Source organism: Protopterus annectens, chromosome 10.part0 (genome assembly GCF_019279795.1).
Source record: "Protopterus annectens isolate FY-2018-M chromosome 10.part0, PAN1.0, whole genome shotgun sequence".
Classification (NCBI taxonomy): Eukaryota; Metazoa; Chordata; order Ceratodontiformes; family Protopteridae; genus Protopterus; species Protopterus annectens.
Genome location: NC_056744.1, coordinates 1,212,378,798 through 1,212,406,479, shown reverse-complemented (window position 1 = coordinate 1,212,406,479; position 27,682 = coordinate 1,212,378,798). Strand labels below are relative to the sequence as shown.

General features: G+C 39.7%; 1 protein-coding gene across 1 annotated transcript in view; it reads left to right on the top strand.

Moving 5' to 3' along the window:
- Positions 1 to 27,682, top strand: part of AXDND1 (axonemal dynein light chain domain containing 1) — a 2,684,234-nt gene that overhangs the window by 2,368,930 nt on the left and 287,622 nt on the right. The window contains exon 22 of the mRNA XM_044085955.1: positions 75 to 191. Within this exon, the coding sequence (XP_043941890.1) occupies positions 75 to 191 (117 nt within the window). The remainder of the gene's footprint in view (positions 1 to 74; positions 192 to 27,682) is intronic.

The window sequence follows — 27,682 nt, the reverse complement described above, 5'->3', positions numbered from 1 at the left end:
CAACTATACCACTGCACTGCAATCTAGCATTCGAGCATTGGCAAATATTTGTTTTTCTTTTTATATTTATACAGGAAATTATAGCAATGCATGATGAAAACCAAAATTCAACACAGCAAACACTGGAACCAGGAAATGGTCCACCTGAATTTGTAAACTTGGACGAACTTCTACAGAATGAAGCCACTGAGGTATAGTGAATAGTTTTGTTTACTAATTGTTTAATATTTGAGAAACATAATTCATAGCACATCAAACTGGTTGACTGCTGTTTACATAGATATAAAGATGTTCAGTCTGTAACCACTTAAAATATTGGAACCTGCAGTGCTGAGTCCCAAAATGTGGAAACCGAATAGCTGAAAATCTGGACATACATATACTAAATCTGAAATTGTCGTTCCTCAGAATATAGCTTCTGATTTATGGTGATCTTGGAATTTGTATATTTCCTTGTTTACTTATTTATTTCTTTATTGCTTTTGTTGACTAGGTAGTCTGACTGGGTTGATGTACCCAATTTTCAGTGGAAGCCTGGCAGAAAAGCTCCAGTAATAACAAAATAGGCATTTTGTACAAGGAAGGAAAATGTAAAATTTAAAGTTACGATATGGTCATACAGCAAGTCTGTATAAGCATAGTAAATATAAGGGACTGGGGGTAGCTGGGCCTTGCCTCCTTTAAAAAGCAAGTTTAAAAGAAAATTCTAAATTTGCTCTTCTGTATTTTCAGACTTTTTTGTAAGCTTTATGGGACTTGCCAGTCAGAACCTTGAGATTTCAATAGTGAACCCTCTCAGACACTTGGAAGGTGAGGACTGAGATATAATTAATAATTGTCATGAATCTGTTGCATTCATTGCACAAAGGAAGGACGACTGGGTCTTTGGAATAGAAAATATTAAAGTGACACCTCCAAGAACTGGCATTTTGTGGTTATGGAGGAATTTATACTGACAATATATCTCAAAGTGCTGTTACGTGTATAGACAACCATTTTGTAGATATCCAAATCATATCTTTGAAGGTAAAAGAGGAGGGGTGAGTGTACCAATTCTGATTTATTAAGACACATTCTATGTACATTTCAAGTACAATATTTGGAATTCATCTAGGAATTCTAATTAGATTTTTAATTGCCACTAAACTGAAAGGTTGCTTAGAACTCAGTTCCATCCTAATCATATTTATTAAGAATAGTTTAACAAAAATAATAGCTGTTGTGACTCCATTTGCCATGTTCCTTAGTTGGTTAAAGAATTTTTTATTTTTATTAGTTATAGGTGTTCACTGCCACTATTATAAAATCAAGTTTTCCAGTTTAGGTCCACAGTTATTCAGGTGAGGGCAGCCAAAAATACAACCCAGAACTGCATATTTAATGGGATTGCTACTGCACTGGAACCAGTTTTGTTCAATATGAGCTCAAGAGTATTGAGTTTCATTATCAAAGTTTTGGTGTTATCAAAACAGGTGACATTTTTGAGGTCTGCTGTTTAATTCCAAAGCAGCTATGACTGATGTATGATATCTTGAATGGAGAAACCCAAATTGTGTTAAAACCTGAAATATAATAATCCAAAATACCATGCTGTCATAAGGGTGTGTCACGCTGCCAGCCCAGCTATCTGGAATTTTGTAAATAATTTATTTTAATTTGTGAATATTGATATGGTTTATACAGAACTGTATGTTATGTACTGAGCTTCAAGAATGTAACCACAGCATACCCTGCTGGAACATAGAAGATTAACCTGCAAAACTTTAACCTGCAAAACTTAAGAATAGTTGAGGTTAAGTTACTTTATAGCTGGTGATGAAGCGTTTGTTATAACGCGAAAGCGCTTACTTTGCAGCTGTTTTATTGTTTTTATACAATAAAAGTGTTTTTATACATCAAGGAGAAGAATTTCATTCACGTTTTGCAGCATATGGTGCACCTTCTTGTTTTTACATTTGAGCATTCGTTTCTTCTTTGGAGGTGCTTCATCTAGCAGGGACTATTTGTTTTTTGTACTTTATAGCTGGGCCATAAACAAGAGATGTTTCTCTCACTTTCAGTGCAGAAGTAGACACAATGTCTAGAGCTAGAAGTGTTTCTGTTGTCTTGAAAGAAAAGTAATTACTAGTTTAGAAATGTAAAGTGTTTTATGACTTCAAAGATCTGGCAAACATTTGAGAGATATGTATTTTTAACACATATATATGAAATTCTGTTAAGTTTCTGTTTAGCCTGGGAACTGAAGTCAGGTGACAAAGAATGATGTCATCCAAGCTGGCCCAACAGTAATGTTTGATATTTATTTGGGAACAGAGAGAGACTGTGCATTTTGTATTTTGTCTTGGATCTAGCAAGAACATCCACTCATCATCAACATCTGCACTTGCTTTGCTCTGTAAATAAGTTTTTAGGGCATAGAAACTCTTTTTATATATAGATAATAATATAGCAAAGATTAGATTATATGTTTTCTGTATTTATTTGAGACTGTCCTGCAATGTTGTTTTAAAATATTTCCTGTGATTTTGAACTCTGAAGTCACTGTGTTCAGTTAATGAGTATTGTCTTGTTCTTTTATTATTTATTATTAAATATATTTAAACCTATTGTTGTGGTTGATATTTGTGAGACATATTTAAGCTGTTAAGAGTACTTGCATATGTATTTGGTGACACTGTACAGGCCACTCCTAATAGCCTGGAGCTTAGTCAAAACTACCATTTGGATTAATAGTAACATTACACAGTAGGATTGGACACTGTTAGAAAAATCTATACATGCTGCTTAGAAAATATATTTACAATGTATGCTGCTTAGAAAATATATTTACAATGTATGCTGCTTGGGAAAATGTGTATTCAAACATTCAAACACATATAAGTTGTGTGGTCAAATATATAGAGAAATGTGTGCTTTAGTTAGAAATAAATGTACTTAAATCCATAATAGAGAACAAAGTTTATGTAATGCATTTAATTCTGTCTTACTAGAATAATAGTAGAAATAAACCTGCATATTATTGCTTGAAGCACAAGCTGCAGTGTAATCAGAAATTTGGCCTTGGCAGCGTTCAGCAGCCTGGCTCATGTCTCCCAAGTAAAGCTTAGTTTGCAAGGGTAGAAAATAATACATCTGCCTGCATGCATATCTTTTCCTGCTTCCACCAGGAGAATAGCCTTGTGCGCACTATCAGAGATAGTGCCCAGCTGGTGAACAAGAAAGACAAAGAGAGGCATTAAAGAAGACATACATCTATTGTATTCGAACTAATCTAAGAGCCTTGAATTGGCTACATCCTCAGGAGGTCATCGTGACTGACCAGGTGCTTGCAAGGCTGTAACATTCTCATGGGAAAAAGACTTTTTGAAAAACACAATCTCAGCACTTTTTATGAGTTACTATGATGTAAAGACCCTGTCACTGACCACGCCAGTGAGGTGGGCAAAACTGATAATGACATATATAAAAATGGTGTCTTCTGTCAATAAAGCAGTCAAAATTCTATACAACTTTGTGTATGGTTTTTTGCCTCCTAATGTACATTAGAGCAATAGATACTTGAGTTCTCCTGCATTATTGTTTGTTATTGATTGACATTGTTTTTGAATAACTCAATGATTTTTTACAGTCTGACTCTAACAAATTTATTTAACATTTTGGTCCTTCGGACCGGAATTCCCTTGGTAAGCTGCAGGTCACAGAGTGCATGAGTGCTAATAAATCTGCGCAGGAGAAGCTGCCGAAAAGAATGGTTCTTCTTAAAGTGAAAAGACCTCCGACTGAATTGTTGTGTTTAAAGAGGCTGTCCACTTTCTGATCTGTGGCTGAAAAGCGGAAGACTGGGCCCCAAGGAAAAACAATAAAAGCAGGAGGCTCAGGTAAGAAGAATTTCCCTCTTTGTCTTTGTTTTAGATCAGGGACCAGGTTACACTGTGCTATTGCTAAGGTTTGTGATAGCAGGGAGAGAGAGAGTCAAAGTATTGTATCTTGAGTCATAGATCAGGGAATAACAAAGCAAAGTAAACAGTCATTCTAGACACTACTGTGGATATGGGGAAATAAGATACCACGTAGTACAAGAGAAGGGTTACGTAACAGTCTTTTTAAGACATGGAAAATCAGTGCACTAAAAGATCACGAGATCCGCCCCTAACGGATAATGTAAAGCATATGCAATTGCAGTAAGCAGATAATGTGAGATATTTTGCAAAATGTGTTAACAACTATGAATTTAATAGTAAACTAGATAAACTTTCACTAGTTAAACTCCTTAAACAAGCTTTAATCTGATGCAGGGCGTCAGGCAAAAGAAAAACAGCACCAACTAGGCATACCTCAAGCACATAGGTGGATTGAGGAAGCAAATAGTAAAAAAAAAAAAAAGGCACAAGTCTTCACTGCTGAAGACGGAGCTGAAGTATTTGTATTACAGTCAGGTAAAAAGGGCATCTAGCTAGGGACTATAAACAAAATAAGAAAGCAATGACAGAAGATAAAGGAGATGTGGACTGACTATATGATAGTGATAATAACCAAAAATCATCAGGAAAGGTTAATAAACAAAAAGAAAATGTGAATGTAGTAGAGGGAATAGAGGAAGTACAAACAAATGTAGAGAATAAAAATGAAAATAAAATTTTAAATTTAGCATTGTTGAGCCTGGAGCTCTACCTAGCAAATACAAAACCAGAAGTAACACTTCTGGTGGAGGGAAGAAAGGTCAAATTCCTGTGTGACTCAGGAGCGTCACGGACTTTGATACACCCCTCCAAGTTACCAAAACATTCTAAATCACCTGATTATATATTAGTAAAAGCAGCAAATGGACAGCTATACAGGGAACCACTTTCCCATAATATAGCAATAACTGACCCTGTTTCAGGTATGACTCAGAAAAGTAAAATTGTAGTTTCTGCAAAAATATCCAGTAAACTTACTGGGAAAAGACCTTGTGCAGATATTTGGCATAGCAGTAGTTCCTACCATGCAGGGTATGAAAGCACAAAGACAAATGAATGCTCTTGTGGTGTGATCAGAGGGTGAAGCCTATTATTGGTACAGCCAGGACCTAGTTATGATTGGTCCAGGGCAGTAACCAAAGAACTGATAAATGTAGCCATCAGTAAGGTACCCTCCCTTGACACTGATCAGCAGCACTTGTTACATTGTACTCCATACTACTGTAGCACACCAGGACCTAATAAGAAATATAAGTAAAAATCCTGCTGACAAATTAATATTACAAACTTTATGCTGGGATACTGAGGGAAACAGTGTAGTAAGCTGTTCATTACCTCAGGAGTTCATGAGATTGTATAAGTCCAATAGACTGCCACATGTCAGCTTGACAAAAAACAAAAGTGTTAAATGGGCAGACTTAGAAAAAAAGGTAACAAAATGAGAAAACAGACTAATTTAAAAATGTCAGGACAAGGGATATAAAAACAAAACTGAATTGGTTGACACAGACACATACAGCTGTACACTTGCAATCTAGTAAGGACAGCTGATTAGCATTTTTATTAAAAGAAAAAGAGGAGGCCTTGTGTAAAATTCCAACAACTCTGTGGTCAACAGGCAAGTTAAATGTAGGGCTTATTCAAGCAGCAGGACCAGTTACAATTACCCCAAAGTCAGCTTTTAGACCACAAAAAAAACAATACATTTTGAAAAAGAATGCAAAAGTAAAAATTAAGCCTATAATAAGCAGCATTACTCAAAAAAGGAGTACTGGTAGAATCTCCTGATTCACCATGTGATACACCGCTATATCCTGTTAAAAAGCAAACGGGGAATGGCAGATGGTACAAGATTTATAAGCTGTAAATAATGCAGTAATACCTAAAACACCCACGGTGCCAGACCCACATACCTTGTTAAATGATTTAAAGCCACAACAGAAGTATTTTACTGTGGTAGATATAAGCAATGCTTTCTTTTCAATACCTATACATCCTAATAGTCAATATTGGTTTGCATTTACATTTCAGGGTAAAAGGTATACATATACTCGACTACCACAGGGATATTGTGAGAGCCCAATAATATTTGCACAAAAAATGGCTAGCAACCTGGCAGGGTCTACCCCACCAAAAAGTAGTCAAATTTTACTTTATGTAAATGACATCTTGCTAGCAGCACCCAGCAGCAGTGCAGGGTGAATACAGTAGCATTGTTAAAATTTTTATTAATACAAGGACACAAAGTAAACAAAAGTAAGTTACAACTTTGGGGAAAAAAACACAGGTTAAATACCTGAGATATGTGATATTCAATAAAGATAAAATACTAGATAAGGGGGGAAAAAAAAGGGAAAAAACAGCAATTTTGCAAGCACCCAAACCAACAACTAAAAAAGAAATAATGTCTTTTCTTAGGTACAACTAATTTTTGTTGGAACTGGGTACCAAATTATTTTACAATGAAAAACAAAAGCAGAAATGGCTTTCTGCAGGTTGAAGCAGTTAATAGCTTCTTCATTAGTTTTAAGACTTCTAAGTTATCACAAACGTTTTTTTTTAGACCATAAATTGTAAGCAATGGTACATGACATCAGTATTAAAGCAACAACATGGGGATAAGCAATGCCCCATAGCTTACTATTCATCACAGTTAGACCCAGTGGTGCAATCTTTGCCTCACTGTGTACAAGCAGTAGTTGCAGCAGCAATGGCAGTACAGGCTTCAGCCTCAGTAGTGTTATTCCACCCTCTCACATTGAGAATGCCTCATGCAGTTGCAATAATTCTGCTACAAGAAAAAGTTGCATACCTTTCTCCTGCTAGACATCTTTCATGTATGACCATACTGCTGAGTCAACCTCATATAAACAGTTAGCTTTACCTAGACAAGATCTTACAAATATGCCCTTGAATAATGCTGAGGTGACATATTACGTGGATGGCTCATGCAAAAGGGGTCCTACAAAAAAAAATCTGGTGGGGTATGCAGTAGTTACAGACACTAAAAATTTAGAAGCACAAACTTTGCCACACAACTTGTATGCTCAAGCAGCAGAACTGGTAATTTTGACAGGAGCATGTATTTTAGTAAAAGGCAAAAAAAAAAAAAAAAGTAAACATATATACTGATAATCAGTATGCTTTTTCTACAGTGCATGTGTTTGCACAATAATAAAGAAAATAGAGGAATGATTACATCCAGTAAAAAACCTATTAATCATGCGCAATTTATTTTGGAGCTATTAGAATCTATTCAGTTGCCTACCAAAGTAGCTATTTGTAAATGTGTAGCTCATACAAAACAACAGGATAAGATTTCAAAAGGTAATGCACGAGCTGATGCAGCTGCAAAGCAAGCAGCCTCAGACTCAAAAACTTTATTTTTTTAATGAAAAATTACAGCCCTTTGAAATTCTAAATTTAGACATGTTAAAAACAATGCAAATGCTTACTACAACAGCAAAAAAACAAAACTGGGTAAAACAAGGTGCAATTTTTAAAAATGGACTGTACATTTCCAAAGGAAAAAAAAACAATATTACCGTCTAATTTATTTAGATATGCAGCTTTGTTGAGCCATGGGCAGAGCCATGTCTCAACAGGGGGGATGGTACAGTTAGTAAATAAAATATTCCAAACATATGGATACATAAATTATACAATAAAATTTTGTGCAGCTTGTCATACTTGTAACAAGCACCATGCACAAGGAGCATTTAAAAACAAGCAAGGGAGTTTCCCTACACCACCATATCCATTCCATACTATTTGTATGGACTCCATAGAGTTGAATAAATGTAAAGGAAAGAAATACTGTTTAGTGATCATAGATATGTTTTCAAAATGGGTAGAAGCTTTTCCAACCAGGAATCCGAATGCAGCAACAGTGGCAAAGGCCCTAGTAAAGGAAATAATTCCTAGATTTGGCATACCGGAAAGAATCTATAGTGGCAATGGGACACATTTTGTCAATCAGACAATTCAACGACTTGGGAGATTTTTTTGGGATTTCCTTAAGGAATCACTGTGCTTACCACCCACAGTCAGCAGGACTGGTGGAGAGGTACAATGGGATTTTAAAAAACAAGTTAAGAAAGTTAATGAGTGAGACTCAAAAGAATTGGATTTGCTGTTTACCTCTAGCATTGCTGAGCATGAAAACAGTAACAAATGTAAAGGGTTTGATCCCTTTAAAGTAGTATTTGGAAGGGCATATTATGTGCCTCAGTAAAAAGCCCTCATGCCTGCAGAGCTGGAGGCTGACGGTTCACTAGCTAATTATATAAAGAAACTGTTATAAATAAATCTGTTTTGCAGTTTAACTCTTTTTCAGACAAAAGAACTTTCAGCTGAATAAAAACTTTGTGACTGATACACAAGGGCAAAATGGCCAAGAGTAAAGAAAACAAAAAGCAGAGCAACCCAAGAACTATTGCATAATTATTTTAACTGTGTATTTGTTAACTATAAGTGCGACAATTTTTCTCTTATTGTGGTTTTTCCCTGCACTCAACCACACAAGTGAAAGTGAGAAGACGTGATGAACTGTTTATAGACTGGCATCCAAATTTTAACACGCACCTGGCCATGAAGCAAGTGTATACAGAAACTATGCACATTTCAAATTGCTGAGTTTGTACAGCTATACCAACAACATATAATAGACTTTAAGGTCCTCTGTCCCTCTGGGGATAAAATGAGACTTTGGAAAGTTTTTTATACAGAAACTGTGAGATCACAGGACAAAATTGCTTTATTTTTACCTGTTCACACAAAAAGGAGTTGTATGTCTCTACAAAAGTAATACCCTCCAGATGGGCTGGAGTAATGGTAATATAACAATGTTTTATAAATGTTACATTAAAGTCAAAAGTGGGGGTACTGTTTGTAATACTAACCATGATTCATATCTGAGTTCAATGAAAACTACATTAAATGCAGTATGTGACAATCCAGTCTTAACTAAGCAATTGTCTATTAAGAATAGAAAAATGTTTCATGCAGGGATAACACGTATCAGTACCAAAGTAATGATTTTATTTGTGGGAAAAAGGCATATAAATGGTTACCTGAGAATTGGTCCGGCAGTTGTTTTTTGGGTTATCTGGTTTCAGCAATAAGACATACTGCAAAATTACCTTTGGGTAAAATACGAAACGTAAGGAAAACAGCTCGAGAATCTGAAGGTCCAGTGAAAAAAAAACCTGTGAATCCAGTTGGTAAAATCGAAGCTGGTTGAAAAGGCCATAATTCAGTGAAAGACAAAAGTAAATTGACTCATATGAACTTGGGCAACAGTGTTATATCCAGGGCAGGAATACCACCAGCCTATGGAGCAGTCAAATCGATCTGGGAGCTGAGGAAGCTGTCAAAAAAGTCATGAGCAATGCAACTTTTTCCACCCTAGAATTGGTGACTAATGAACTGAATGCAATAAAAACTGTTGTGCTACAAAATCGAATGGCTCTTTACTTCACCCTAGCGGCAAGAGGTGGTACACGAAGAAAAATGCTGTGCGTACATTCCAGACAACCGACATGAAATCAATGACCACCTAGAGGTAATTCAGCAAGTATCAGCAATGACTAAACCAGGCCCAAACCCACTGACGGACTTTTTCCAGAATCTGTTTGGGGGGGTGGGGTTCCATCCTATTAAACATTTAATTGCTATTTGTGTGGGTATACTCCTAATAGGAACATGTGTTTACTGTGAAATTCCCTGCATGAAAAGATTAATCAAAAATTTGTTGATATATCTGCTACTGAAACTTTTTACCAAAGTGTTGAAATTAAAAGATTAATTTCAAATAATGCTTTTTCTGAAATATAAAACCAATGACTAACTTAGCTAAAAGTCCTTGAAAGGAAAAGGCTAAAAAATGAAATAATATTGTTTATGTTTCAAATAGAATAAAATGCATTAACAGGAGGGAGAATGTTAGAAAAATCTATACATGCTGCTTAGAAAATATATTTACAATGTATGCTGCTTAGAAAATATATTTACAATGTATGCTGCTTGGGAAAATGTGTATTCAAACATTCAAACACATATAAGTTGTGTGGTCAAATATATAGAGAAATGTGTGCTTTAGTTAGAAATAAATGTACTTAAATCCATAATAGAGAACAAAGTTTATGTAATGCATTTAATTCTGTCTTACTAGAATAATAGTAGAAATAAACCTGCATATTATTGCTTGAAGCACAAGCTGCAGTGTAATCAGAAATTTGGCCTTGGCAGCGTTCAAGCGCAGCCTGGCTCATGTCTTTCAAGTAAAGATTATTTTGCAAAGTTAGAAAATAATAAATCTGCCTGCATGCATATCTTTTTCCTGCTTCCACCAGGAGAATAGCCTTGTGCGCACTATCAGAGATAGTGCCCAGCTGGTGAACAAGAAAGACAAAGAGAGGCATTAAAGAAGACATACATCTATTGTATTCGAACTAATCTAAGAGCCTTGAATTGGCTACATCCTCAGGAGGTCATCGTGACTGACCAGGTGCTTGCAAGGCTGTAACATTCTCATGGGAAAAAGACTTTTTGAAAAACACAATCTCAGCACTTTTTATGAGTTACTATGATGTAAAGACCCTGTCACTGACCACGCCAGTGAGGTGGGCAAAACTGATAATGACATATATAAAAATGGTGTCTTCTGTCAATAAAGCAGTCAAAATTCTATACAACTTTGTGTATGGTTTTTTGCCTCCTAATGTACATTAGAGCAATAGATACTTGAGTTCTCCTGCATTATTGTTTGTTATTGATTGACATTGTTTTTGAATAACTCAATGATTTTTTACAGTCTGACTCTAACAAATTTATTTAACAGACACCCTTTGTAAGGACCTTATAGTAGCTTATAAGAGGGTTTGGTAGTGATAGCTACCTTATAGTCTGGGTATAAGGTAGCATAGCCAGTAAACCTATGCCAGCCTTCCCCAGGTGTGTGTGCGTGTGTTTGTATATAAATCAAATCTCAAAGTGTGTGTTTGTGTGTGTGTGTGTGTGTGTGTGTGTGTGTGTGTGTGTGTGTGTGTGTGTGTGTGTGTGTGTGTGTGTGTGTGTGTGTCAGCTAGTTGGGCAGGGACACAAAGCACTGGTTGGACAGAGAGGGTGCTGGAGGTCTTGGCTTGACCCCTCAGCTGAGATCTTAACCCTATAGCTGTGCCAGTGGGGGGTCTTATCGTCTTATTGGGGATATGGAGAAATTGGGAGAAACCAGCCCCAGACTGATTGTGTGCTCTTAAGGGAACTTGCACTTTACTGTGTATGTACTTGTCATACTCCCAATGTGTATGCCCCCTAGCTGTTGCCAGTGGTGAGGATTGAGGCTTCTTGATTACTGGGCCAGTGCAGGGGCGTTACAGGGTGTTATAACTAACATGCTGAAAACCTCCTTGCTTGTGGGCAGTGGAGGTAACAATCAAAAAGTAAAGCTAAAAATTCTATGGTTACCTGTAAGGGCAATGGGAGCCAGTCACGTCTCAGATTAAAAGTATCACTGCGGAATCCTTTTCTTTTCCGCAGTTCTAGTTACTGGTGCCATGTTAGCTTCCATGGTGAAGCAAAGGTATTCTTCTTGTCTGGCCGCTATGGTGCAAAGTTACTTGCTGAAGAATATTTCAGCAGGCTAGGTCTGGTCAAAGAAAGAAAGAAGCTTGGAGACATTTTATTCCGGATCACTGCTTTATTCAGTCCAGTTAGGTAGATGAGCGCTTTCTGAGACAGTGTTCAACTGAGTTGTAATTTATCATGAACAATGTAAGGTGGGCAGTAATCTTAACCATACCCCCTGGGCATGCCTCAATTATGGGAGGGGCCAAGGAGTGTACCCTTTGGGGTTTTAGGACTGCCCTTCATCTTTAACCCTTAAGGCACTAGTACAATGCCCAAAAATACTAAAATAATACAAAGAAAATCGTGTCTTGTTTTATTACCAATCCTAGCAGAATGTCTCATTATTGTTACTTACAAATTGTTCATAAGACTAAGCAGTATAATATAGTAGTCATCAGTTTTTCAGTCCGTCTGAATATTTAAGATAGGTAAATGCTTGCCACTATTAGAAAAGATGCTTCTGGGGAAAATTCCCTGTGATGAAAGGTCCTTCTTTCTCTCCTGATGCTTGTTTCAGTGAAAGTTCATTATTGCCCCGACTAGGCATCTACTCATAAAAGCGAGAGATCAGGTACTCCAAACTTGTTCCCTTCTGGGAATTACCATAAATTACAGCAAATCTCAGTTAGAACTTTCACAGATACTGGAGTTTACAGATCCAGTTTTCAACATGTTATCAGTAACAGCTTCTCTTTCCGCTTGCAAGAGTGCAAACTATCAGATTCCAGGTCAGGAAAATAGTTCACAGTACCAAAATTTCAGTCCAGTTTATTCTTCAATCCTTGGGGTCAATGTCAGCTGCCATAATTTTAGTTCTTCTAGCAGGATTTCATATGAGAATTCTTCAGTGGATACTAGCAACATAGTGATTGTTGATTATTTATCAATGAATATCAGCCCAAATAAGAATCACTCATGCATGCAAGAAATACCTTTGATGGTGGATTCAATCAGATCAGGTTCTACAAGGCTGTCCTTTCATTCTCCCTCAGCCCAAGGCCATAGTGGCCAAGGATGTATCCCAGATTGGGGGGAGCACTTCCTGGAGAAAACAGTCCAAGGCACTTGTTCCCTCAAAGAGGTCAATACACATATCATTGTCTTGGAAATGAGAGAAGTGCTCTTAGCATTGTAGGCCTTCCAAGACTCTCGCGACATGAAAATGACAGAAATGATTTTTCTTTGATGGCACCAGCTTTGCAGCCATCTATTTGCATCTCCCCAAAACAATAAGTGCATGAGCTTCTTTGCTCTGATCCCTCCAATGGGGGAATCACCAAGGGATGCTCTACTCCATGATTGGCCCCCCAGTCTTCTCTATGCCTACCCTCCAACTCTCCTAATTTCCGAATTCTTACAGAAAGCTGCTCAGTTGAAGAGCAAAGTAATCCTTATTGCACTTTACTGGCCTTGACAGATTTGGTTCCATTTTCTTTGGCCTCATCAACTTTAGCCACCTTGCATTGTGGATCCAACTGTAGACCTTCTGTCTCACCCAACAGGCAAAGTTCACCTGGATATCACAAACCTAAAGCTGTCAGTGTGGTTTCTCCACTTCCGTTAATAGCCAGATAACATATGCTGTCATCCCCTGCCCATCATATACCTTTGTCTTCACATAAAGCTTCTACAAGAAACCTTTTTGGAAGAGATTTGTTATTTGGGCTTATTAAAAATACATTGACCCTTTTTCAGCCCCTATACAAGTGTCCCTGAGTTTTTAGCAACAATTTTCAACAAAGGGGCTAGCTCCTCAACTATTAAAGTTCAGTTGGCAACAATCTCTAATTTACATATTGAAATTAATAATTCTTCCATTGCTTCATCAAAGCTTTGTAAGGCCTTTTTAAGAGGTACTCTTCCATTGAGACCACCTTATAAAGATCCTACTCCACTATGGGACTTGAATTTAATACGACAGGCTTTAGTTCATTCCCCTTTTGAACTAGCAACAGAATGTGATCTTAAATTCCTGACCTAGAAAATTGTCTTTCTAGTGACCATTACCTTAGCTAGAAGAATTTCTAAGCTTCAAGTATTGTCCCCTAAGCCTCCCTACTTGGATTTTCATAGGGATAGAGTAACATTATGAACCAACCCTTCTTTCTTCCTAAGGTGGTGTCACAATTGGTTTACTGTCAAAATTCTGGAAATCTCTTCTTTGAATAATGACTTACTTGAAACGAATGAACAAAAATTACACCAGCATTTCCTCATACCAACGGATGGGGTAATGTTGATAATGTCGAAATTGACATTGCCCAACTTACCTTGACATCCAGAGATGTCCTACACACGTTTTGCAGGGGGGGCAAGCCATCCTGCACCCACCACACTCCTCTGCTAAGTATATATTCCAACTCTGAGATCGCACTACAGTGAGGAAAAGGGTAATTTTCCCAATCCCCACTGTAGTGTGATCCAATTGTAAACAGTGCCACTCAAAACCAAGAATGTTCCAGAGGAGACATAATTTCAACTTAGGATTTTCAAATTAAACTAACTTTCAAACATTTGATAGTAAACTGTCAGAATCCAACATCAACCAATCCATTAATTTCTCTGTCTTCTTTCCAAAATTTGAAAACAAAGGAGAGTACCTGTTGTATTTGTTAGATGTTTATAGGCAATTACATTTCTACTTACATAGAACAAAGGAAGTTAGAAAATCTGATCAACTGTTTTTCCTTTGCAGAATCCAAAATTGGTAAATTAGTTACAAAACTAACTTTGACTAGATGGCTTACTGACTGTATATAAACAGTAAATTGGGTGTCTCATTGCAGAAACCTTTAAGAGCATACTCAACTAAATCCATGGCAACTTCATCAGTATTTTTATCTAGGACAACACTTGACCCTACTCAGTTTGGATTTGCCAAAGGGAGAGCATGCCTGTTAAACCTGGTGGACTTCTTCGAGACAGTCACCAAGGCCCTTGATGGGGGGAAATATGTGCATACAGCCTACCTAGACTTAGCCAATGCTTTTGACACTATCCTCCAGTCAGGCATAATTGACAAACTCACCCAGCTAGGTATCAACGCATATATCTTTAGATGGATTGCTAACTGGCTCACTCATAGAATCCATATAGTCAAAATAGTGCATTCCACCTCCAACAGCTGACCTGTAACTAGTGGTATTCCACAGGGATCAGTCCTGGGACCTCTACTATTTGGAATCTATTTCTCCGAAGTGCAAGCTAAAACTAAAGGTCTGTGGCTGACGGCTGCAAATTGGGAGTGGTCATGAAATCCCCAAATGATGAACACATCCTACAAGAGGGTCTTACACAAACAAATGACTGGTGCCAAAGTCATAGGTTCATAGGTGTTTACTAGGCTAACTACTACAAGGGCCTTTTTAAGCTTAGCCATACATCACAAATCTCTCACAAGTTCTGATAGCCTTGATAAGTGGAAGCATGGGCCTGGGAGATGAACCATTTACAGGTCACCTGTTTGCATTAGAGACATAGGTGCCAAACCAGGGATGAATTTCTGGTTTCACATCCAGTTGACCAAGTTGCACTTGAATTGGGTTAGGGAGGAACTCTGCTTCACAAGGATGAGGAGCCTTTTCCATAGACAGGGTAGTCTCTGGGATACATACCTATCTCTCCAGCAAGTCCTATTTATATCACAGGCAAGGTTTAAGTCTTTAGAATAGGCAATTCTGGTACTGTTTGTTTTGTGGATATGCAGGAGGTCCATCAGAGTGGGGTTTGACAATGCCCTGTATTCCAGGCACAGGTCTCCTCTCAAAAGCCTGTAGAAGACAGAATACAGGGATAGGGACTTGAGGCGGTCTGCATAGGACATATTACTTATGCCCTGTATTCTTTTAGTGAGGAACGTTCCAGTTGTTGGATGTGCCTAGTTAGGTACATACCGAAGGGGGCATTGTACTCAATGACAGGTCTGATGATTGCCAAATACAGTGGAACAATGACTTCCTTGGACTTAGGTGCCATATCTTTGTTTATAAGTTGCGTGACATAGAATGATTTCCTTACCACTGTAGACACATGATAATCAAAGTCTAGATTACTATCTGTGTGTGTCCCTAAGCCCCTGACTACTGGTTCAACTTTAAGGGACGTGTTACCAGGGATGAATGACTTCCCAAAGGATACCATTATGCATTTCTTGCCATTTAGTTTTAGTTCATGGCTTTAACACCAGTTGTTTGTCTGTGTCAGCCCCTCATGGAGAGTATTTGTGTCAGTGTGAGATTGAATAACTGCTCCTAATTTGTAATCATCTGCAAATTTACTGAGCCAGAGGCCACTGACATTGGCCTTAACTTCTAAGAAGTAAATGCCAAAAAGGAACGGTCCAAGGACTGATCCCTGAAAGACCACACTTGTGACTGGCCTCTTTGTAGAGGTGGACTTCCCAGTTCTAACTTCCTGGGTCCTATCTGTGAGCCAGTTGGCTATCCACCGGGTGACATACAGGTTTGTACCTAACCTCTTGAGTTTGTCAACAATGCCCAAATGGGGTATTGTGTCAAATGCCTTGGCCAAGTCAAAGTAGGCAGTGTGAATGATTTTGCCCTCATCCATTGCTTTGGTGACCTTCTCAGAAAAGTCCACCAGGTTGAGTAGGCATGATCTGCCCTTGACAAAACCAAACTGGGTTGGGTCCAGTGTCTGGAGGTTTACTACATCTCTTTGGAGTGTCTGGTGGCAGTAATTAATTAAGTGTCTGGACAGAAGGGGGCATAGCTACTAAACCTGTGCCAGCCTTTCCCAGGCATGCCTGCACGTGTGTGTGTGTGTGTGTGTGTGTGTGTGTGTGTGTGTGTGTGTGCGCGCGTGCACATGCGCAAATCAAATCTCAAGAGATTTGATTGAGCCTTAAACTCAATGCAAAAAAATGTATTATCATCCCTGTCAGTAAGAGTGATGTTCCTACTAACTACCACATCAATAACAACACCTTACATACGCAGTCAGTGGTGAGAGACCTGGGCACACAGGTTGACAGCAACCTTACCTTTGTTACAATGTCTCCACAGTGGTAAGAAGGACATTCTATATTGCTCATCGCATAAGTAAGGGCATTGCCTCCAGAAAAAAAAAGTTATAACCTCCCTGTACTCTTCCCTCATTAGGCCAATAATTGAGTACAATGCCCCTTTTGGTGTATACCTTTCCAAGTACCTACAGCAATTGGAGAGGTCACAAAGGTTCCTCGCAAGGAAAATTCAAGGTCTTCAGCATCTGTCCTATGAGGATCATCTGAAATCTCTGTTACTTTATTCTGTTTCATACAGACTACTCAGATGTGATCTCTGCTTTGCATATAAGCCAATTTTGACTCTGCTTTATTGGAAATGCTGCATATCCGTAAGTCAAATGGTACATGGATTACTTGCTCTAATGGCCTAAACCTGTGACATTAATAGAACCTGCTGGAAGGACAGATATATCTCCCAGAGGTTGTCACACCTTTGGAGACTCCTACTTCATGTCGAGCAGAGCACCTCATTGGCCCTCTTCAAACGCAATTGGGATGATTGGATGGGTAAGCATAAATTCATTCCAGGGTTTCCACCTATGTCCCTCTTGGACAGGGGTGATAGGTGCTGATCATGGAAATAAGGTAACTCTCATCTAGGCTTGTAAGGGCCCAAGGGTCATTAGTCTAGTAGCCTCCTATTATCCTGTGATCCTATATATGTGCAACTGCAACTTGGACTAATCCTCATACCTTTATTGCTCATTATAAACTAGATCTGGTCTTGAGGGGAAGAGCAGGATATGGTTCAGCTGTGCTCAGGAATATCCATCCTTAGATTCCACCTATGATTTCAGGCAGCTGAGGACTCTGTCCTAGTACTTGAGGAATGAATGAAAATTGACAACATCAGATAAAAAAGTTATGTACTTACCATAACATTCCATCTTTGTTGTTCATTTTTATTCTTCCTCAACTCCCCGCCCACCAGCCCGCATCCTTTGTCATGATAGACTTCTGGAAGAACGAGAGCTCATAAGGGCACCATTGTGCATTATTTTGAATTTCAGATAATGGCTTCTGTGACACTGCCAGCCCAGCGATCTGGAATTTTGTAAATAATTTTATGTCATTTGTGAATATTGATATGATTTATACAGAACTGTGTGTTATGTACTGAGGTTCAAGAATGTAACCACAGCATACCGTGCTGGAACACAGGAAGATTAACTTACAAAACTTCAAGAAAGTAAGTTGAAATTAAGTGCTTTACGATGTGCTATAAAATTTTGTTTCAGTGCAGCAAGAAGACATGATGTCTAGAGCTAGAAGTTTTTTTCTATTGTCCTGGAGAGAAGTAATTACTATGTTTAAAATGTAAAAGTGCTTAATTGTTTTATGACTTCCAGTTCTGGGCAAACATCTGAGAGATATGTATTTTTAACACAGAGATGTTAGTTTCTGTTAGCCTGGGAACTGAAGGCAGGTGCCAAAGAGTGATGTCATCCAGGCTGACCAAGCAGTAATATTTAATATTGATTTAAGACCTGTCTCAGAAAGAGACTGTGCCCATTTTATATTTTGTCTTTGACCTGGAAACATCCATCATCAGCACTTCTGCCTGTGTGTTGTCTGTAAGTAAGACTTTGGGCATAGTATATCTCTCTTAGATATAGATAAGAATATAATAAAGATTAGTTTAGATTTTTTTTGTATTTATTAGTGACTGTCCTGCAATGTTGTTTTAAAATATTTCCTGTTATTCTGAACTCTGTAGTTACTGTGTTGATTGAGCATTGTCTTTTTCTTTTATTATTTATTATTAAATATATTTAAACCTATGTCTGTGGCTGATATTTGTGAGACTTATTTAAGCTGTTAGAGTACTTGCATATGTATTCAGTGACACTGTACAGGTCACTCCTAAATAAATTGCAAGTCTTGGTCACACTTACCATTTGCATAATAGTAACATTACACAGTAGGATTGGTCACCCTTTGGGAAGGGCCTTAAAGTAGCTGATAAGGGGTTCTCGTGGCAGTAATAACTACCTTATTGTCTGGGCAGAGGGGGGCATAGCTAGTAAACCTGTGTCAACCTTTCTCAGGTGTGTGTTTGCGTATAAATCCAATCTCAAAGTGTGTGTGTGTGTGTGTGTGTGTGTGTGTGTGTGTGTGTGTGTGTGTGTGTGTGTGTGTGGCAGCCACTTGGGCAGGAACATTAAGCAATGGTTGGACAGAGAGAGTGTTGGGAGGACTTGGCTTGGAGCCCTGCTAAGGACTCAACTCTATAGCTGTGTCAGTGGGGAAGTCTTTTTGGAGTTCTGGAGAAAGAGGGAGAAACCTGCCCCAGACTGACTGTGATCTCTGTGCGCTGTTAAGGTGAATTGTACTTTACTGTGTGAGTACTTGTCATCCTCCCATTGTGTATGTCCCTCACTGTTGCCAGTGGTGAGGATTGAGGCTCCTTGATTACTGGGCCAATGTAGGTGTGTCACATATTAATTGGTTGACTGTGGTGAGTTAGCCACATCACATATTAATTGGCTTGTAGTGGTGTGGATATTGAATTCCTGTAGCCTGTGTACAGTGGTCACTAAACGTGTTTGTACTGTCAATAAACCAAGCAGTGAACATTCACAATTGTTTTATTTTATTTTTTTTGTTGTTAGCTTAGTTAGTCAGGGAGAGCAGGCAAGCATGTCAGCAGAGGAGTATGGCAAGCTGACAAAGAGCCAGTTGGCTGAGGTGTGCCAGGCTAAAGGACTGGTGCATGCCAACCTGACTAACGCAGACATGATTGCAGCTTTAGTCACAGCTGCATTGTAGAATAGCAACCAGGACGACAATCAGATTGGCTGTGGAGATGCACAACTCTCAGAAAATGGACAGCTCAACCTTTCCACAGAGGACTTAAAAATCCATCTGGAGTTACAGAGACTTGAGCTAGACACCATGCATTTGGAAACAGAGGCAGCAGAGAGACTGAGATGTCTAGAGACTGAGGAAAATGAGAAACTGCAATGTCTGAAGGCTGAGTAAAATGAGAAACTGTGACACCTGGAAGCTGAGAAGAAGGAGAGGCAGAGACAACATGAAAAGGAGATGCTCACTCTTCGCCAGAGTCATGGAGGTAATAGGAAAGGGAGTAACCAAACCCCAGAAGCAACAAAGGTCAGTAAATTTCTTCCACAATTTACAGAGGGGGTAATTTTGATAGTTTCATTCATATGTTTAAGAGGGTATGTAAATAGTATAATGTTGACTAATGGCCCTGGGTACGGTTTCTGACCACCTTATTCCATGGTAAAGCTGTAACTGTAATTTCTAAACTGTCTGATACTGATTGTTTAAATTATAATGTTGTAAAGAACTGTCTTTTAGAATGTTTTAAGTTAACATCAGAAGCTTATAGGAAAAAGTTTCGTGAGCACAGACGCAAAACAGATGAAAGCGTGTGTGAATATGTTGCTGAACTAAGCACTTATTTTCATAGGTAGGTGAGTGGATGTCAGTTCACCACTTTTGAAGGGCTGACATATCTTTTGGTGAGGGAACAAGCTTAACACTTGGCCTGAGGATATGAGAATCTGGTTAGCTGCTAGACAATGCACTACTGCAAATGAGTTGGGGAAGGAGGAGACCTATACCTAGCAAGCAGGGCATCACTGTACAGGAAAGGTACACCCAGTGTTGCTCATTGGTGTAAGGGAACCCATGGTGGGCAGCCCAGACTGCCCCAACAGAGTCCACCAGTAGCAGGGGAAGCCACTAGTCCAGGTACACATCCAGGACCAAGGGTTAAATGTTTTAAATGCAGCCAGTGGGGCCATGTGGCATATAGATGTCCATGGAGGCAAGGTGGGGAACAAAAAGTGGGAGAGCCAGTAAGCGGGAATGACAAAATGCCAACATTAGGTTGTCTTGAGACAACAAGGGTACCAAACTACCACAAGAGGTTATATCCTATCTTAGTGAATGGGAAACAGGCCATGGGTAAGAGAGATACAGCCTCTGACCTAACCATTGTAAAGCCTGCAATGGTTACAGAGGAGCACTACTTGCTTGGGCAGTCCACTCCAGTCAGAGCTTTAGGGGGACCTCATTCCAAATACCTTTGGCCAGCATTCACCTTGACTGGGAGGGTGGAAAAAGAAGCCAGCAAGTAGATGTGTTTGAGGATATCCCTGCAGATGTCCTGATAGGGAATGATTTTGATAATGCAGTACCCTGTGTGCATGCAGTTACATGCAGTCAGGCTTGAAGACAAGCATGTGGGTCTGGTAGCCTGGGGGATACCCAGACAGACCGCACACTTGCAGCCTGGGCTGGTGAGGTGGTTGCTTCAGGGAGGGAGCTACCCTGTAGCAGTGAGACTGAAGGTGAGCCACAGGTGTTTGTGGGTACTGATGTTCCCTTGGACAGAGTGAGTGCAGGGGCAGCGGTGAGTAGTAGTACCCAGACTGACAGTGAGGCACCGCTGTTAGAGGAAGATAGACTTCCTGTGGAAGGGGAGCTGGGAAGGGTTACAAAGAGAGGTGAGAAAGGCTCAGCTCTCAGACCCTACATTACAAGGCCTGAGGGGAGGTAGCTAGTGAGGCACCTGATTTTCAAGGGAAGAGGGAATCTGTATACTGGGACAAAAAGTTACTGTATAGAGAGTGGACCCTTGAGGGAGGTCTAGAGGTTGAGAGAATGCAGCCATTGGTAGTGCCCAGAGCCTACCGTCTGGCACTTCTAGCCATAGTCCATGATATTCCCTTTGCAGGTCATATGGGTATAAATTGTACAGAGACATATTATACAGAACTTCCACTGGCCTGGGATTTCCAGAGATGTAACAGGGTACTGCAAGACCTATGAGCAGTGGCAAAATGTAGGCAAGGCAGGAGACAAGGTGAAAGCTCCTTTGATGCCTTTACTTGTGATTGAGGAGCCATTTTAGAGGGTAGCTATGGATATTGTAGGGCATCTGTGTATCTCAAGTTCCACAGGGAAAAAGTATATCCTTGTGATAGTAGGTTATGCTACTAGATACCCTGAGGCAGTTTCTCTGTCCTCTTTTGAGATTTTCAGTGGGGTAGGTTTCACAAAAGAAATGCTGACTGACAGAGGTGCCAGTTTCATGTCAGACCTGCTGGCTTGTCTGTGGAAGTACTGTAGGGGTGAAGCATCTAAAGACCACCCCCTACCATCCCCAGACTAATGGTCTTGTTGAGAGGTTAAACTCTACACTCAAGACGATGCTACAGTCATTTGCAGACCAGTTTAAGAGGGAGTGAGACAAATATTTGCCCCATCTGTTGTTTGCTTACAGAGAGGTTCCCCAGGAATCCACAGATTTTTCACCCTTTGAATTGTTGTATGGGCATAGTGTAAGGGGACCTCTAGATTTGATTTGAGATGAGTGGGAGGGTGAGTGGGAATCCCACAAGGAGTCTGTTGTGGCATATGTCCTAAACCTCAGGACAAGGCTTAGGAAACTCATGGCCTTGCTTCAGGAGAACCCAGCAGAAGCCCAACAGCAGGAAAAAAGTCTGGTATGACAGGAATGCTCTAGCTAGAAAGTATGCTGCAGGGCAGCAGGTAATGGTTCTCATTCCTGTCTGACGCAAGCTGCAGGCAGCCTGAGAGGGACCCTATAAGGTAGTAAGGAAGGTCAGTGATGTTAACGATCTGATAGAACTGCTGGGCAGGAGGCTGAGCACAAATTGTACTATGTTAACATGATGAAACCTTACCATGATAGTGAGGCCCTTGTGCTAAGTATTTGCAGTGGATGGCAGGAGGAGTATGAGGGGTATCTAGTGATTGATCTCCTCAGTGAGGCTCGAACTGCCACCTCAGTGGAAGGGGTAGCAATGTCCCAGCAGTTATCCCCTACCCTGGTTCGAGAAATCCGAGCAGTGTTACAGGAGTTTGGGGACATGTTCACTGGGAAATCTGGGTGCGCCCACCTGGTGCAGCACCATGTGGATACAGGACCCCAAAGGCTTATTAAGCAGGCCCCTTATAGGGTGCCTGAGAGAGTCAAACACACTCTGAGGGAGGGGATACAGGAAATGTTGGAACTAGGGGTAATTCAGTAGTCCAGCCGTCCCTGGGCCTCCCCAGTGGTGCTGGTAACGGTAGCACCCGTTTCTGTGTGGACTACAGGAAATTAAAATAGTCACACAGAGTTAGATGTTTACCCCATACCTACGACAGATGAAGCCCTAGAGCAGCTGGGTGGGGTTAAATATATTACCACTATTGATCTTACCAAGGGTTACTGTCAGGTGCCCTTAACTCTCAGTGCTAGAGAGAGGTCAGCCTTTGTGACTCCTTTTGGCTTGTATGAGTTCGTGAAGATCCCGTTTGGGGTGAAAAATGCCCCAGTGACTTTCCAGAGGCTGGTAGATCATATCCTAGCAGGAGCAGGAGATTTTGCCCTTGCTTACCTACATGATTTTGCCATCTACATCAATTCCTGGCAAGAGCACCTTCAACATGTCAGGGAGGTGCTGGGCAGACTACAGAGGCCATAGTTGACTATTAAGCCCAGCAAATGTCAGGTGGGTATGGCAGAGGTTTCCTACATGGGACATAGAGTGGGGAGTGGTAAGATCAGGCCAGAATCTGCCAAAATGGAAGCCATTCAGGCATGGCCTGCTCCTGTTACCAAAAAGCAGGTGAGGGCATTCTTAGAGACAGCAGGGTACTACAGAAAGTTTGTCCCCAGTTATAGTGCCATAGCTGCTCCCCTCACAGTCCTGACAAGGAAAAACAGGCCAGATAAGGTAGTGTGGACCCCAGCATGTGAGCAGGCATTCCAAAAGCTTAAAGGAGCTTTGGGAGAACCTCCTGTGTTAGCCAGTCTGGGTTACAGCAAAGAATTTTTGTGCAGGTAGATGCTTCAAACCATGGGGTGAGGGCTGTACTTAGCCAGTTTTCCTCAGAGGGAGAAGAGCACCCAGTGGTATATCTCAGTCATAGACTCTGATCCAGGGAGGAATGCTGTGCAGCTGTAGAAAAGGAATTGCCTAGTCATATTGTGGGCACTGCAGAAACTTCAGCCTTATCTGTATAGAAGAAAATTCACTGTAATTACAGACCACAATCCCTTAACATGGCTACATTGAGTTAGCCAGCAAAATGCCAAGTTACTAAGGTGGACCCTAGGGTTGCAAGCATATGATATGACAGTGCAGCACCACAATGGGGTTAGCAATGCCAATGCAGATGGGCTCTCAAGACAGGGAATGGGGTAGTGTATTCCCAGATAGGTTCACCCTCTCAAGCAACATTCCTCAAGGGTCACTTGAAAAACTAGCTTGAGTTTTCGGAAGGGGGGGGGTTGTGACACTGCCAGCCTAGCTATCTGGAATTTTGTAAATAATTCTATGTCATTTTTGAATATTGATATGATTTATACAGAGCTGAATGTTATGTACTGAGGTTCAAGAATGTCACCACAACACACCCTGCTGGAACATAGAAGATTAACTTACAAAACTTCAAGAAAATAAGTTCAAATTAAGTACTTTACGATGTGCTATAAAAGTTAGTTTCAATGCAACAAGAAGACATGATGTCTAGAGCTAGATGTTTTTTCTATTGTCCTGGAGAGAAGTAATTACTAGTTTTAAAATGTAAAAGTGTTTAATTGTTTTACGACTTCCAGTTCTGGGCAAACATCTGAGAGATATGTATTTTTAATATAAGTAGCAAGACATCCACAAGGCTGAGGAACAAATCAATTTAATAAAAACACACATAAAATGGTAAGCGCTTTCACGGTCACCTGCTTCTTCAGACCACAATACATATTACACTAAAAGGTTTAAATATAATGGTTAGACCAATCATATTAAAAACATAGACACATGATTCATTCAATGCAATAAACCTCTCTTCTTAAGTACTGGTTTTAAGGAGGCAGCATTATTAAGACCTGCAGGCAAATTGGCTCTAAAATCTATTATCCACCTTAACTGTACATACTCAGTATCATTAGCCACATCTCCCTCTCTTACGCTACCATTAATTTTCTGTAAAACTAAGAACTTAAAATAATGTTTCCCCTGCCTCATGCACTAGCTAATGCATTATTTAGCTTAACATTATGGATATCATTTATATGTTCCATCATCCTCTCCTTCAAAGTCCGATTCGTCTTACGAACATAAAAACTTTCACATAAACAACATTTCGCTAAATAAACAATATTCTTTGTTAGACAGTCAGCATAAAAGGTAAATTCACAGTGTCCTATGATGCATCACTGCACATGCAGGCCAAATATATTTCCAAGCTTTACAAGACCTACAGGCAAATGTACCATTCCGTTCTGAGATAGTTTTATGCATCTGAGTCTGTTTATAACATGGACACTGTTTCAATCACCTATTGTTCTTGAATGCAAATTTGAGTTGTAGCCCCACAACTTTACCTATATCAGTCAATATGATGGGCCAATTTATTTTCACAATATCACAAATTTTATACACGTCACTCAGATACATTAGAGTGACCCTACTAATATTATCCAGTTATCATTACGACTTTCTACTATTGTTTTTTCTAACCATTCTGAAAAATACGGCCAACTACTATTATCCATATTACTTTTGGCATCTATAATAGCCCACTCAATATCTCCTGTTTTGTACCCTCTATTTAACAGATCCACTCAAACTGCATCCAGAGCTTTCTTTAAGCCGTCTGTATCTGTATACAGCCTCATACATCTTAGCACCTGATTCTTAACTATATTCCTCTGAATGTGTCTGGGGTGCATACTTGTCTTATGAAGTATGTTATTCTTTCTACAGGGTTTCCTGAACATGCTAGTAGAAAGTTGACCTAATGCATTTTTGCTCACAGTTGTATCCAAATAATCTATACTTCTATAGGAGTAATGCATAGCAAATGTCAGCAAAGATGTCATACCCTCTAAATACTGTTTAAATTCCAGCAGCAGCTCAGTGGAGACACTGTACAGGCCATGCCTAAATAGCCTTGCAAGTCTTGGTCACACTTACCATTTGGATAATAGTAAAATTACACAGTGAGATTGGCAACCCTTTGGAATGGGCCTTAAAGTAACTGATAAGGGGTTCTGGTGGCAGTGATAACTACCTTATGGTCTGGACAGAAGGGGCATAGCTAGTAAACCTGTGCCAGCCTTTCTCAGGTGTGTTTTTGTGTATGAATCAAATCTCAAAGTGTGTGTGTGTCAGCTACTTGGGCAGGGACATGAAGCACTGGTTGGACAGAGAGAGTGTTGGGAGGACTTGGCTTGGAACCCTGGCTAAGGACTCAACTCTATAGCTGTACCAGTGGGGAGTCTTATTGGGGATCTGGAGAAAGAGAGTGAAACCTGCCCCATACTGACTGTGATCGCTGTGTGCTATTAAGGGAAATTGTACTTTACTGTGTGTGTACTTGTCATCCTCCCATTGTGTACGTCCCTCACTGTTGCCATTGGTGAGAATTGAGGCCCCTTGTTTACTGGGCAAGTGCAGGAGCGACACAGCTTCTTTTGTCAGGGATATTATATTATTTCTTACTTTATGTCATCTAGCAAACAAGATCTGATGTATATTAAGGATTGGTGCATTGTGGATAGGGTGGCACTCAATAGCTTTTAGGTTACTACAAGCTATAGTAACAGCCAAGTCGGATCCTAGAATCAGATCCAAACCCAATAGGTGAGGAAGAATGAAAATGAACAACACAGATGGAGCATTATGGTAAGTACATAACTTTTTTTTCAAACTTATCCCAGTTTCCCAAACTGGAGGACTGCAACTGGATTATGACAGCAAAATCACTATCTTCCAGAAGTGAGCTGAAATAGTTGTATAAAGTACTCACTTGTGATGATGTGTTATTGGTTAGTAAGAAAAATCCTGTAGAATACAAACAAAATAAAGTTAAAAACTTGATTATCTTTCTAGCCCTGCATTTGTTCTTCCATCTCTTTAAGATTTGCTTGCCTTCTTTAGTAAGACTGCCACAAGATACATACAGTTTTGCAACTTACAATGTTATGCTGTTCAGCTTTGGTAATAACCATTGCAGGACAACAGCCTTCTGTTAGCCTTGCAGATACTAGAATCAAATAACACAGATGCAGGTGCCATAAGCAAAGAGAAAGATTACTAGTATGAATGGTTATTAGATCATGCAGTTTAAGTTTAAGATTACATGTTGTTAAAGTAGCTGGGCTCACTCTGTGTGAATGAAACACCCACCAGTCCTGGTAGATCATAGTGTGCAGTACCTGATGCTCATTATTTGATCATTGCTGCAGTGGCTTAAGCTGTATGGGTTACATCCTGCATTGGATATATTATCCATCCAGCTTCTAAAGCTTCAGGGCAAATTCCAGGGCTCAAGCTGGCCATGGAGCAAATCAGTGGTCTTCACACCAAGCCCTTCTTCAGAGCTTTCCTGTTACTGAAGAGTGCTCCTCTTGTAGGCTTACGAGGTTTGACATTTGGCTAGCATTTCTCCATTGCAGGGCAAATAAATTTACTTTGGGGGCAAAACCTTCCACAAATTATTATTTATTTGACCTTTGATAACCAGGAAGGTCCGACTGAGCTTAAGGCCTATTTTCAGTGGTGGCCCAGGGAGAAATGCTTCACAGCAGATTCAAAAAACATTAAACAGCAGTTGAGTAATTATATATAAGGGGAGAAAGCCCCACAATATATTAAATATTTTACAATGAGTTGGGGAGAAAGGTTGCAGAAAAACACACACAAGCATTTTACAGTTGCTGAATAGTAATGATATACAAGGGGAGAAAATTAAATTCCCACAACATATAAAACATAAACAGATTGAAATATTTTACCTAAATATTAAGAACACAACATGTACTGCAAATACCCAGAGGAATAGATGAGCAAGAGGGAAAATAAGGACATGAAGAGAGAGAGAGAGAGAGAGAGAGAGAGAGAGATGATTATTACCTGAGAGATGTGAATGTTAGAGAAGGACATGAGAGAGGAAAATAAATAGTAAGCATTGGCTGAAGAGATAGAACAGCATAGCTTAGTAGTATCGTATCATTAAAGTGAGAACTTCTTTTGATGTTAGGCCATTACTTCCTGCTAAGATATGGAGATGTTAGTGA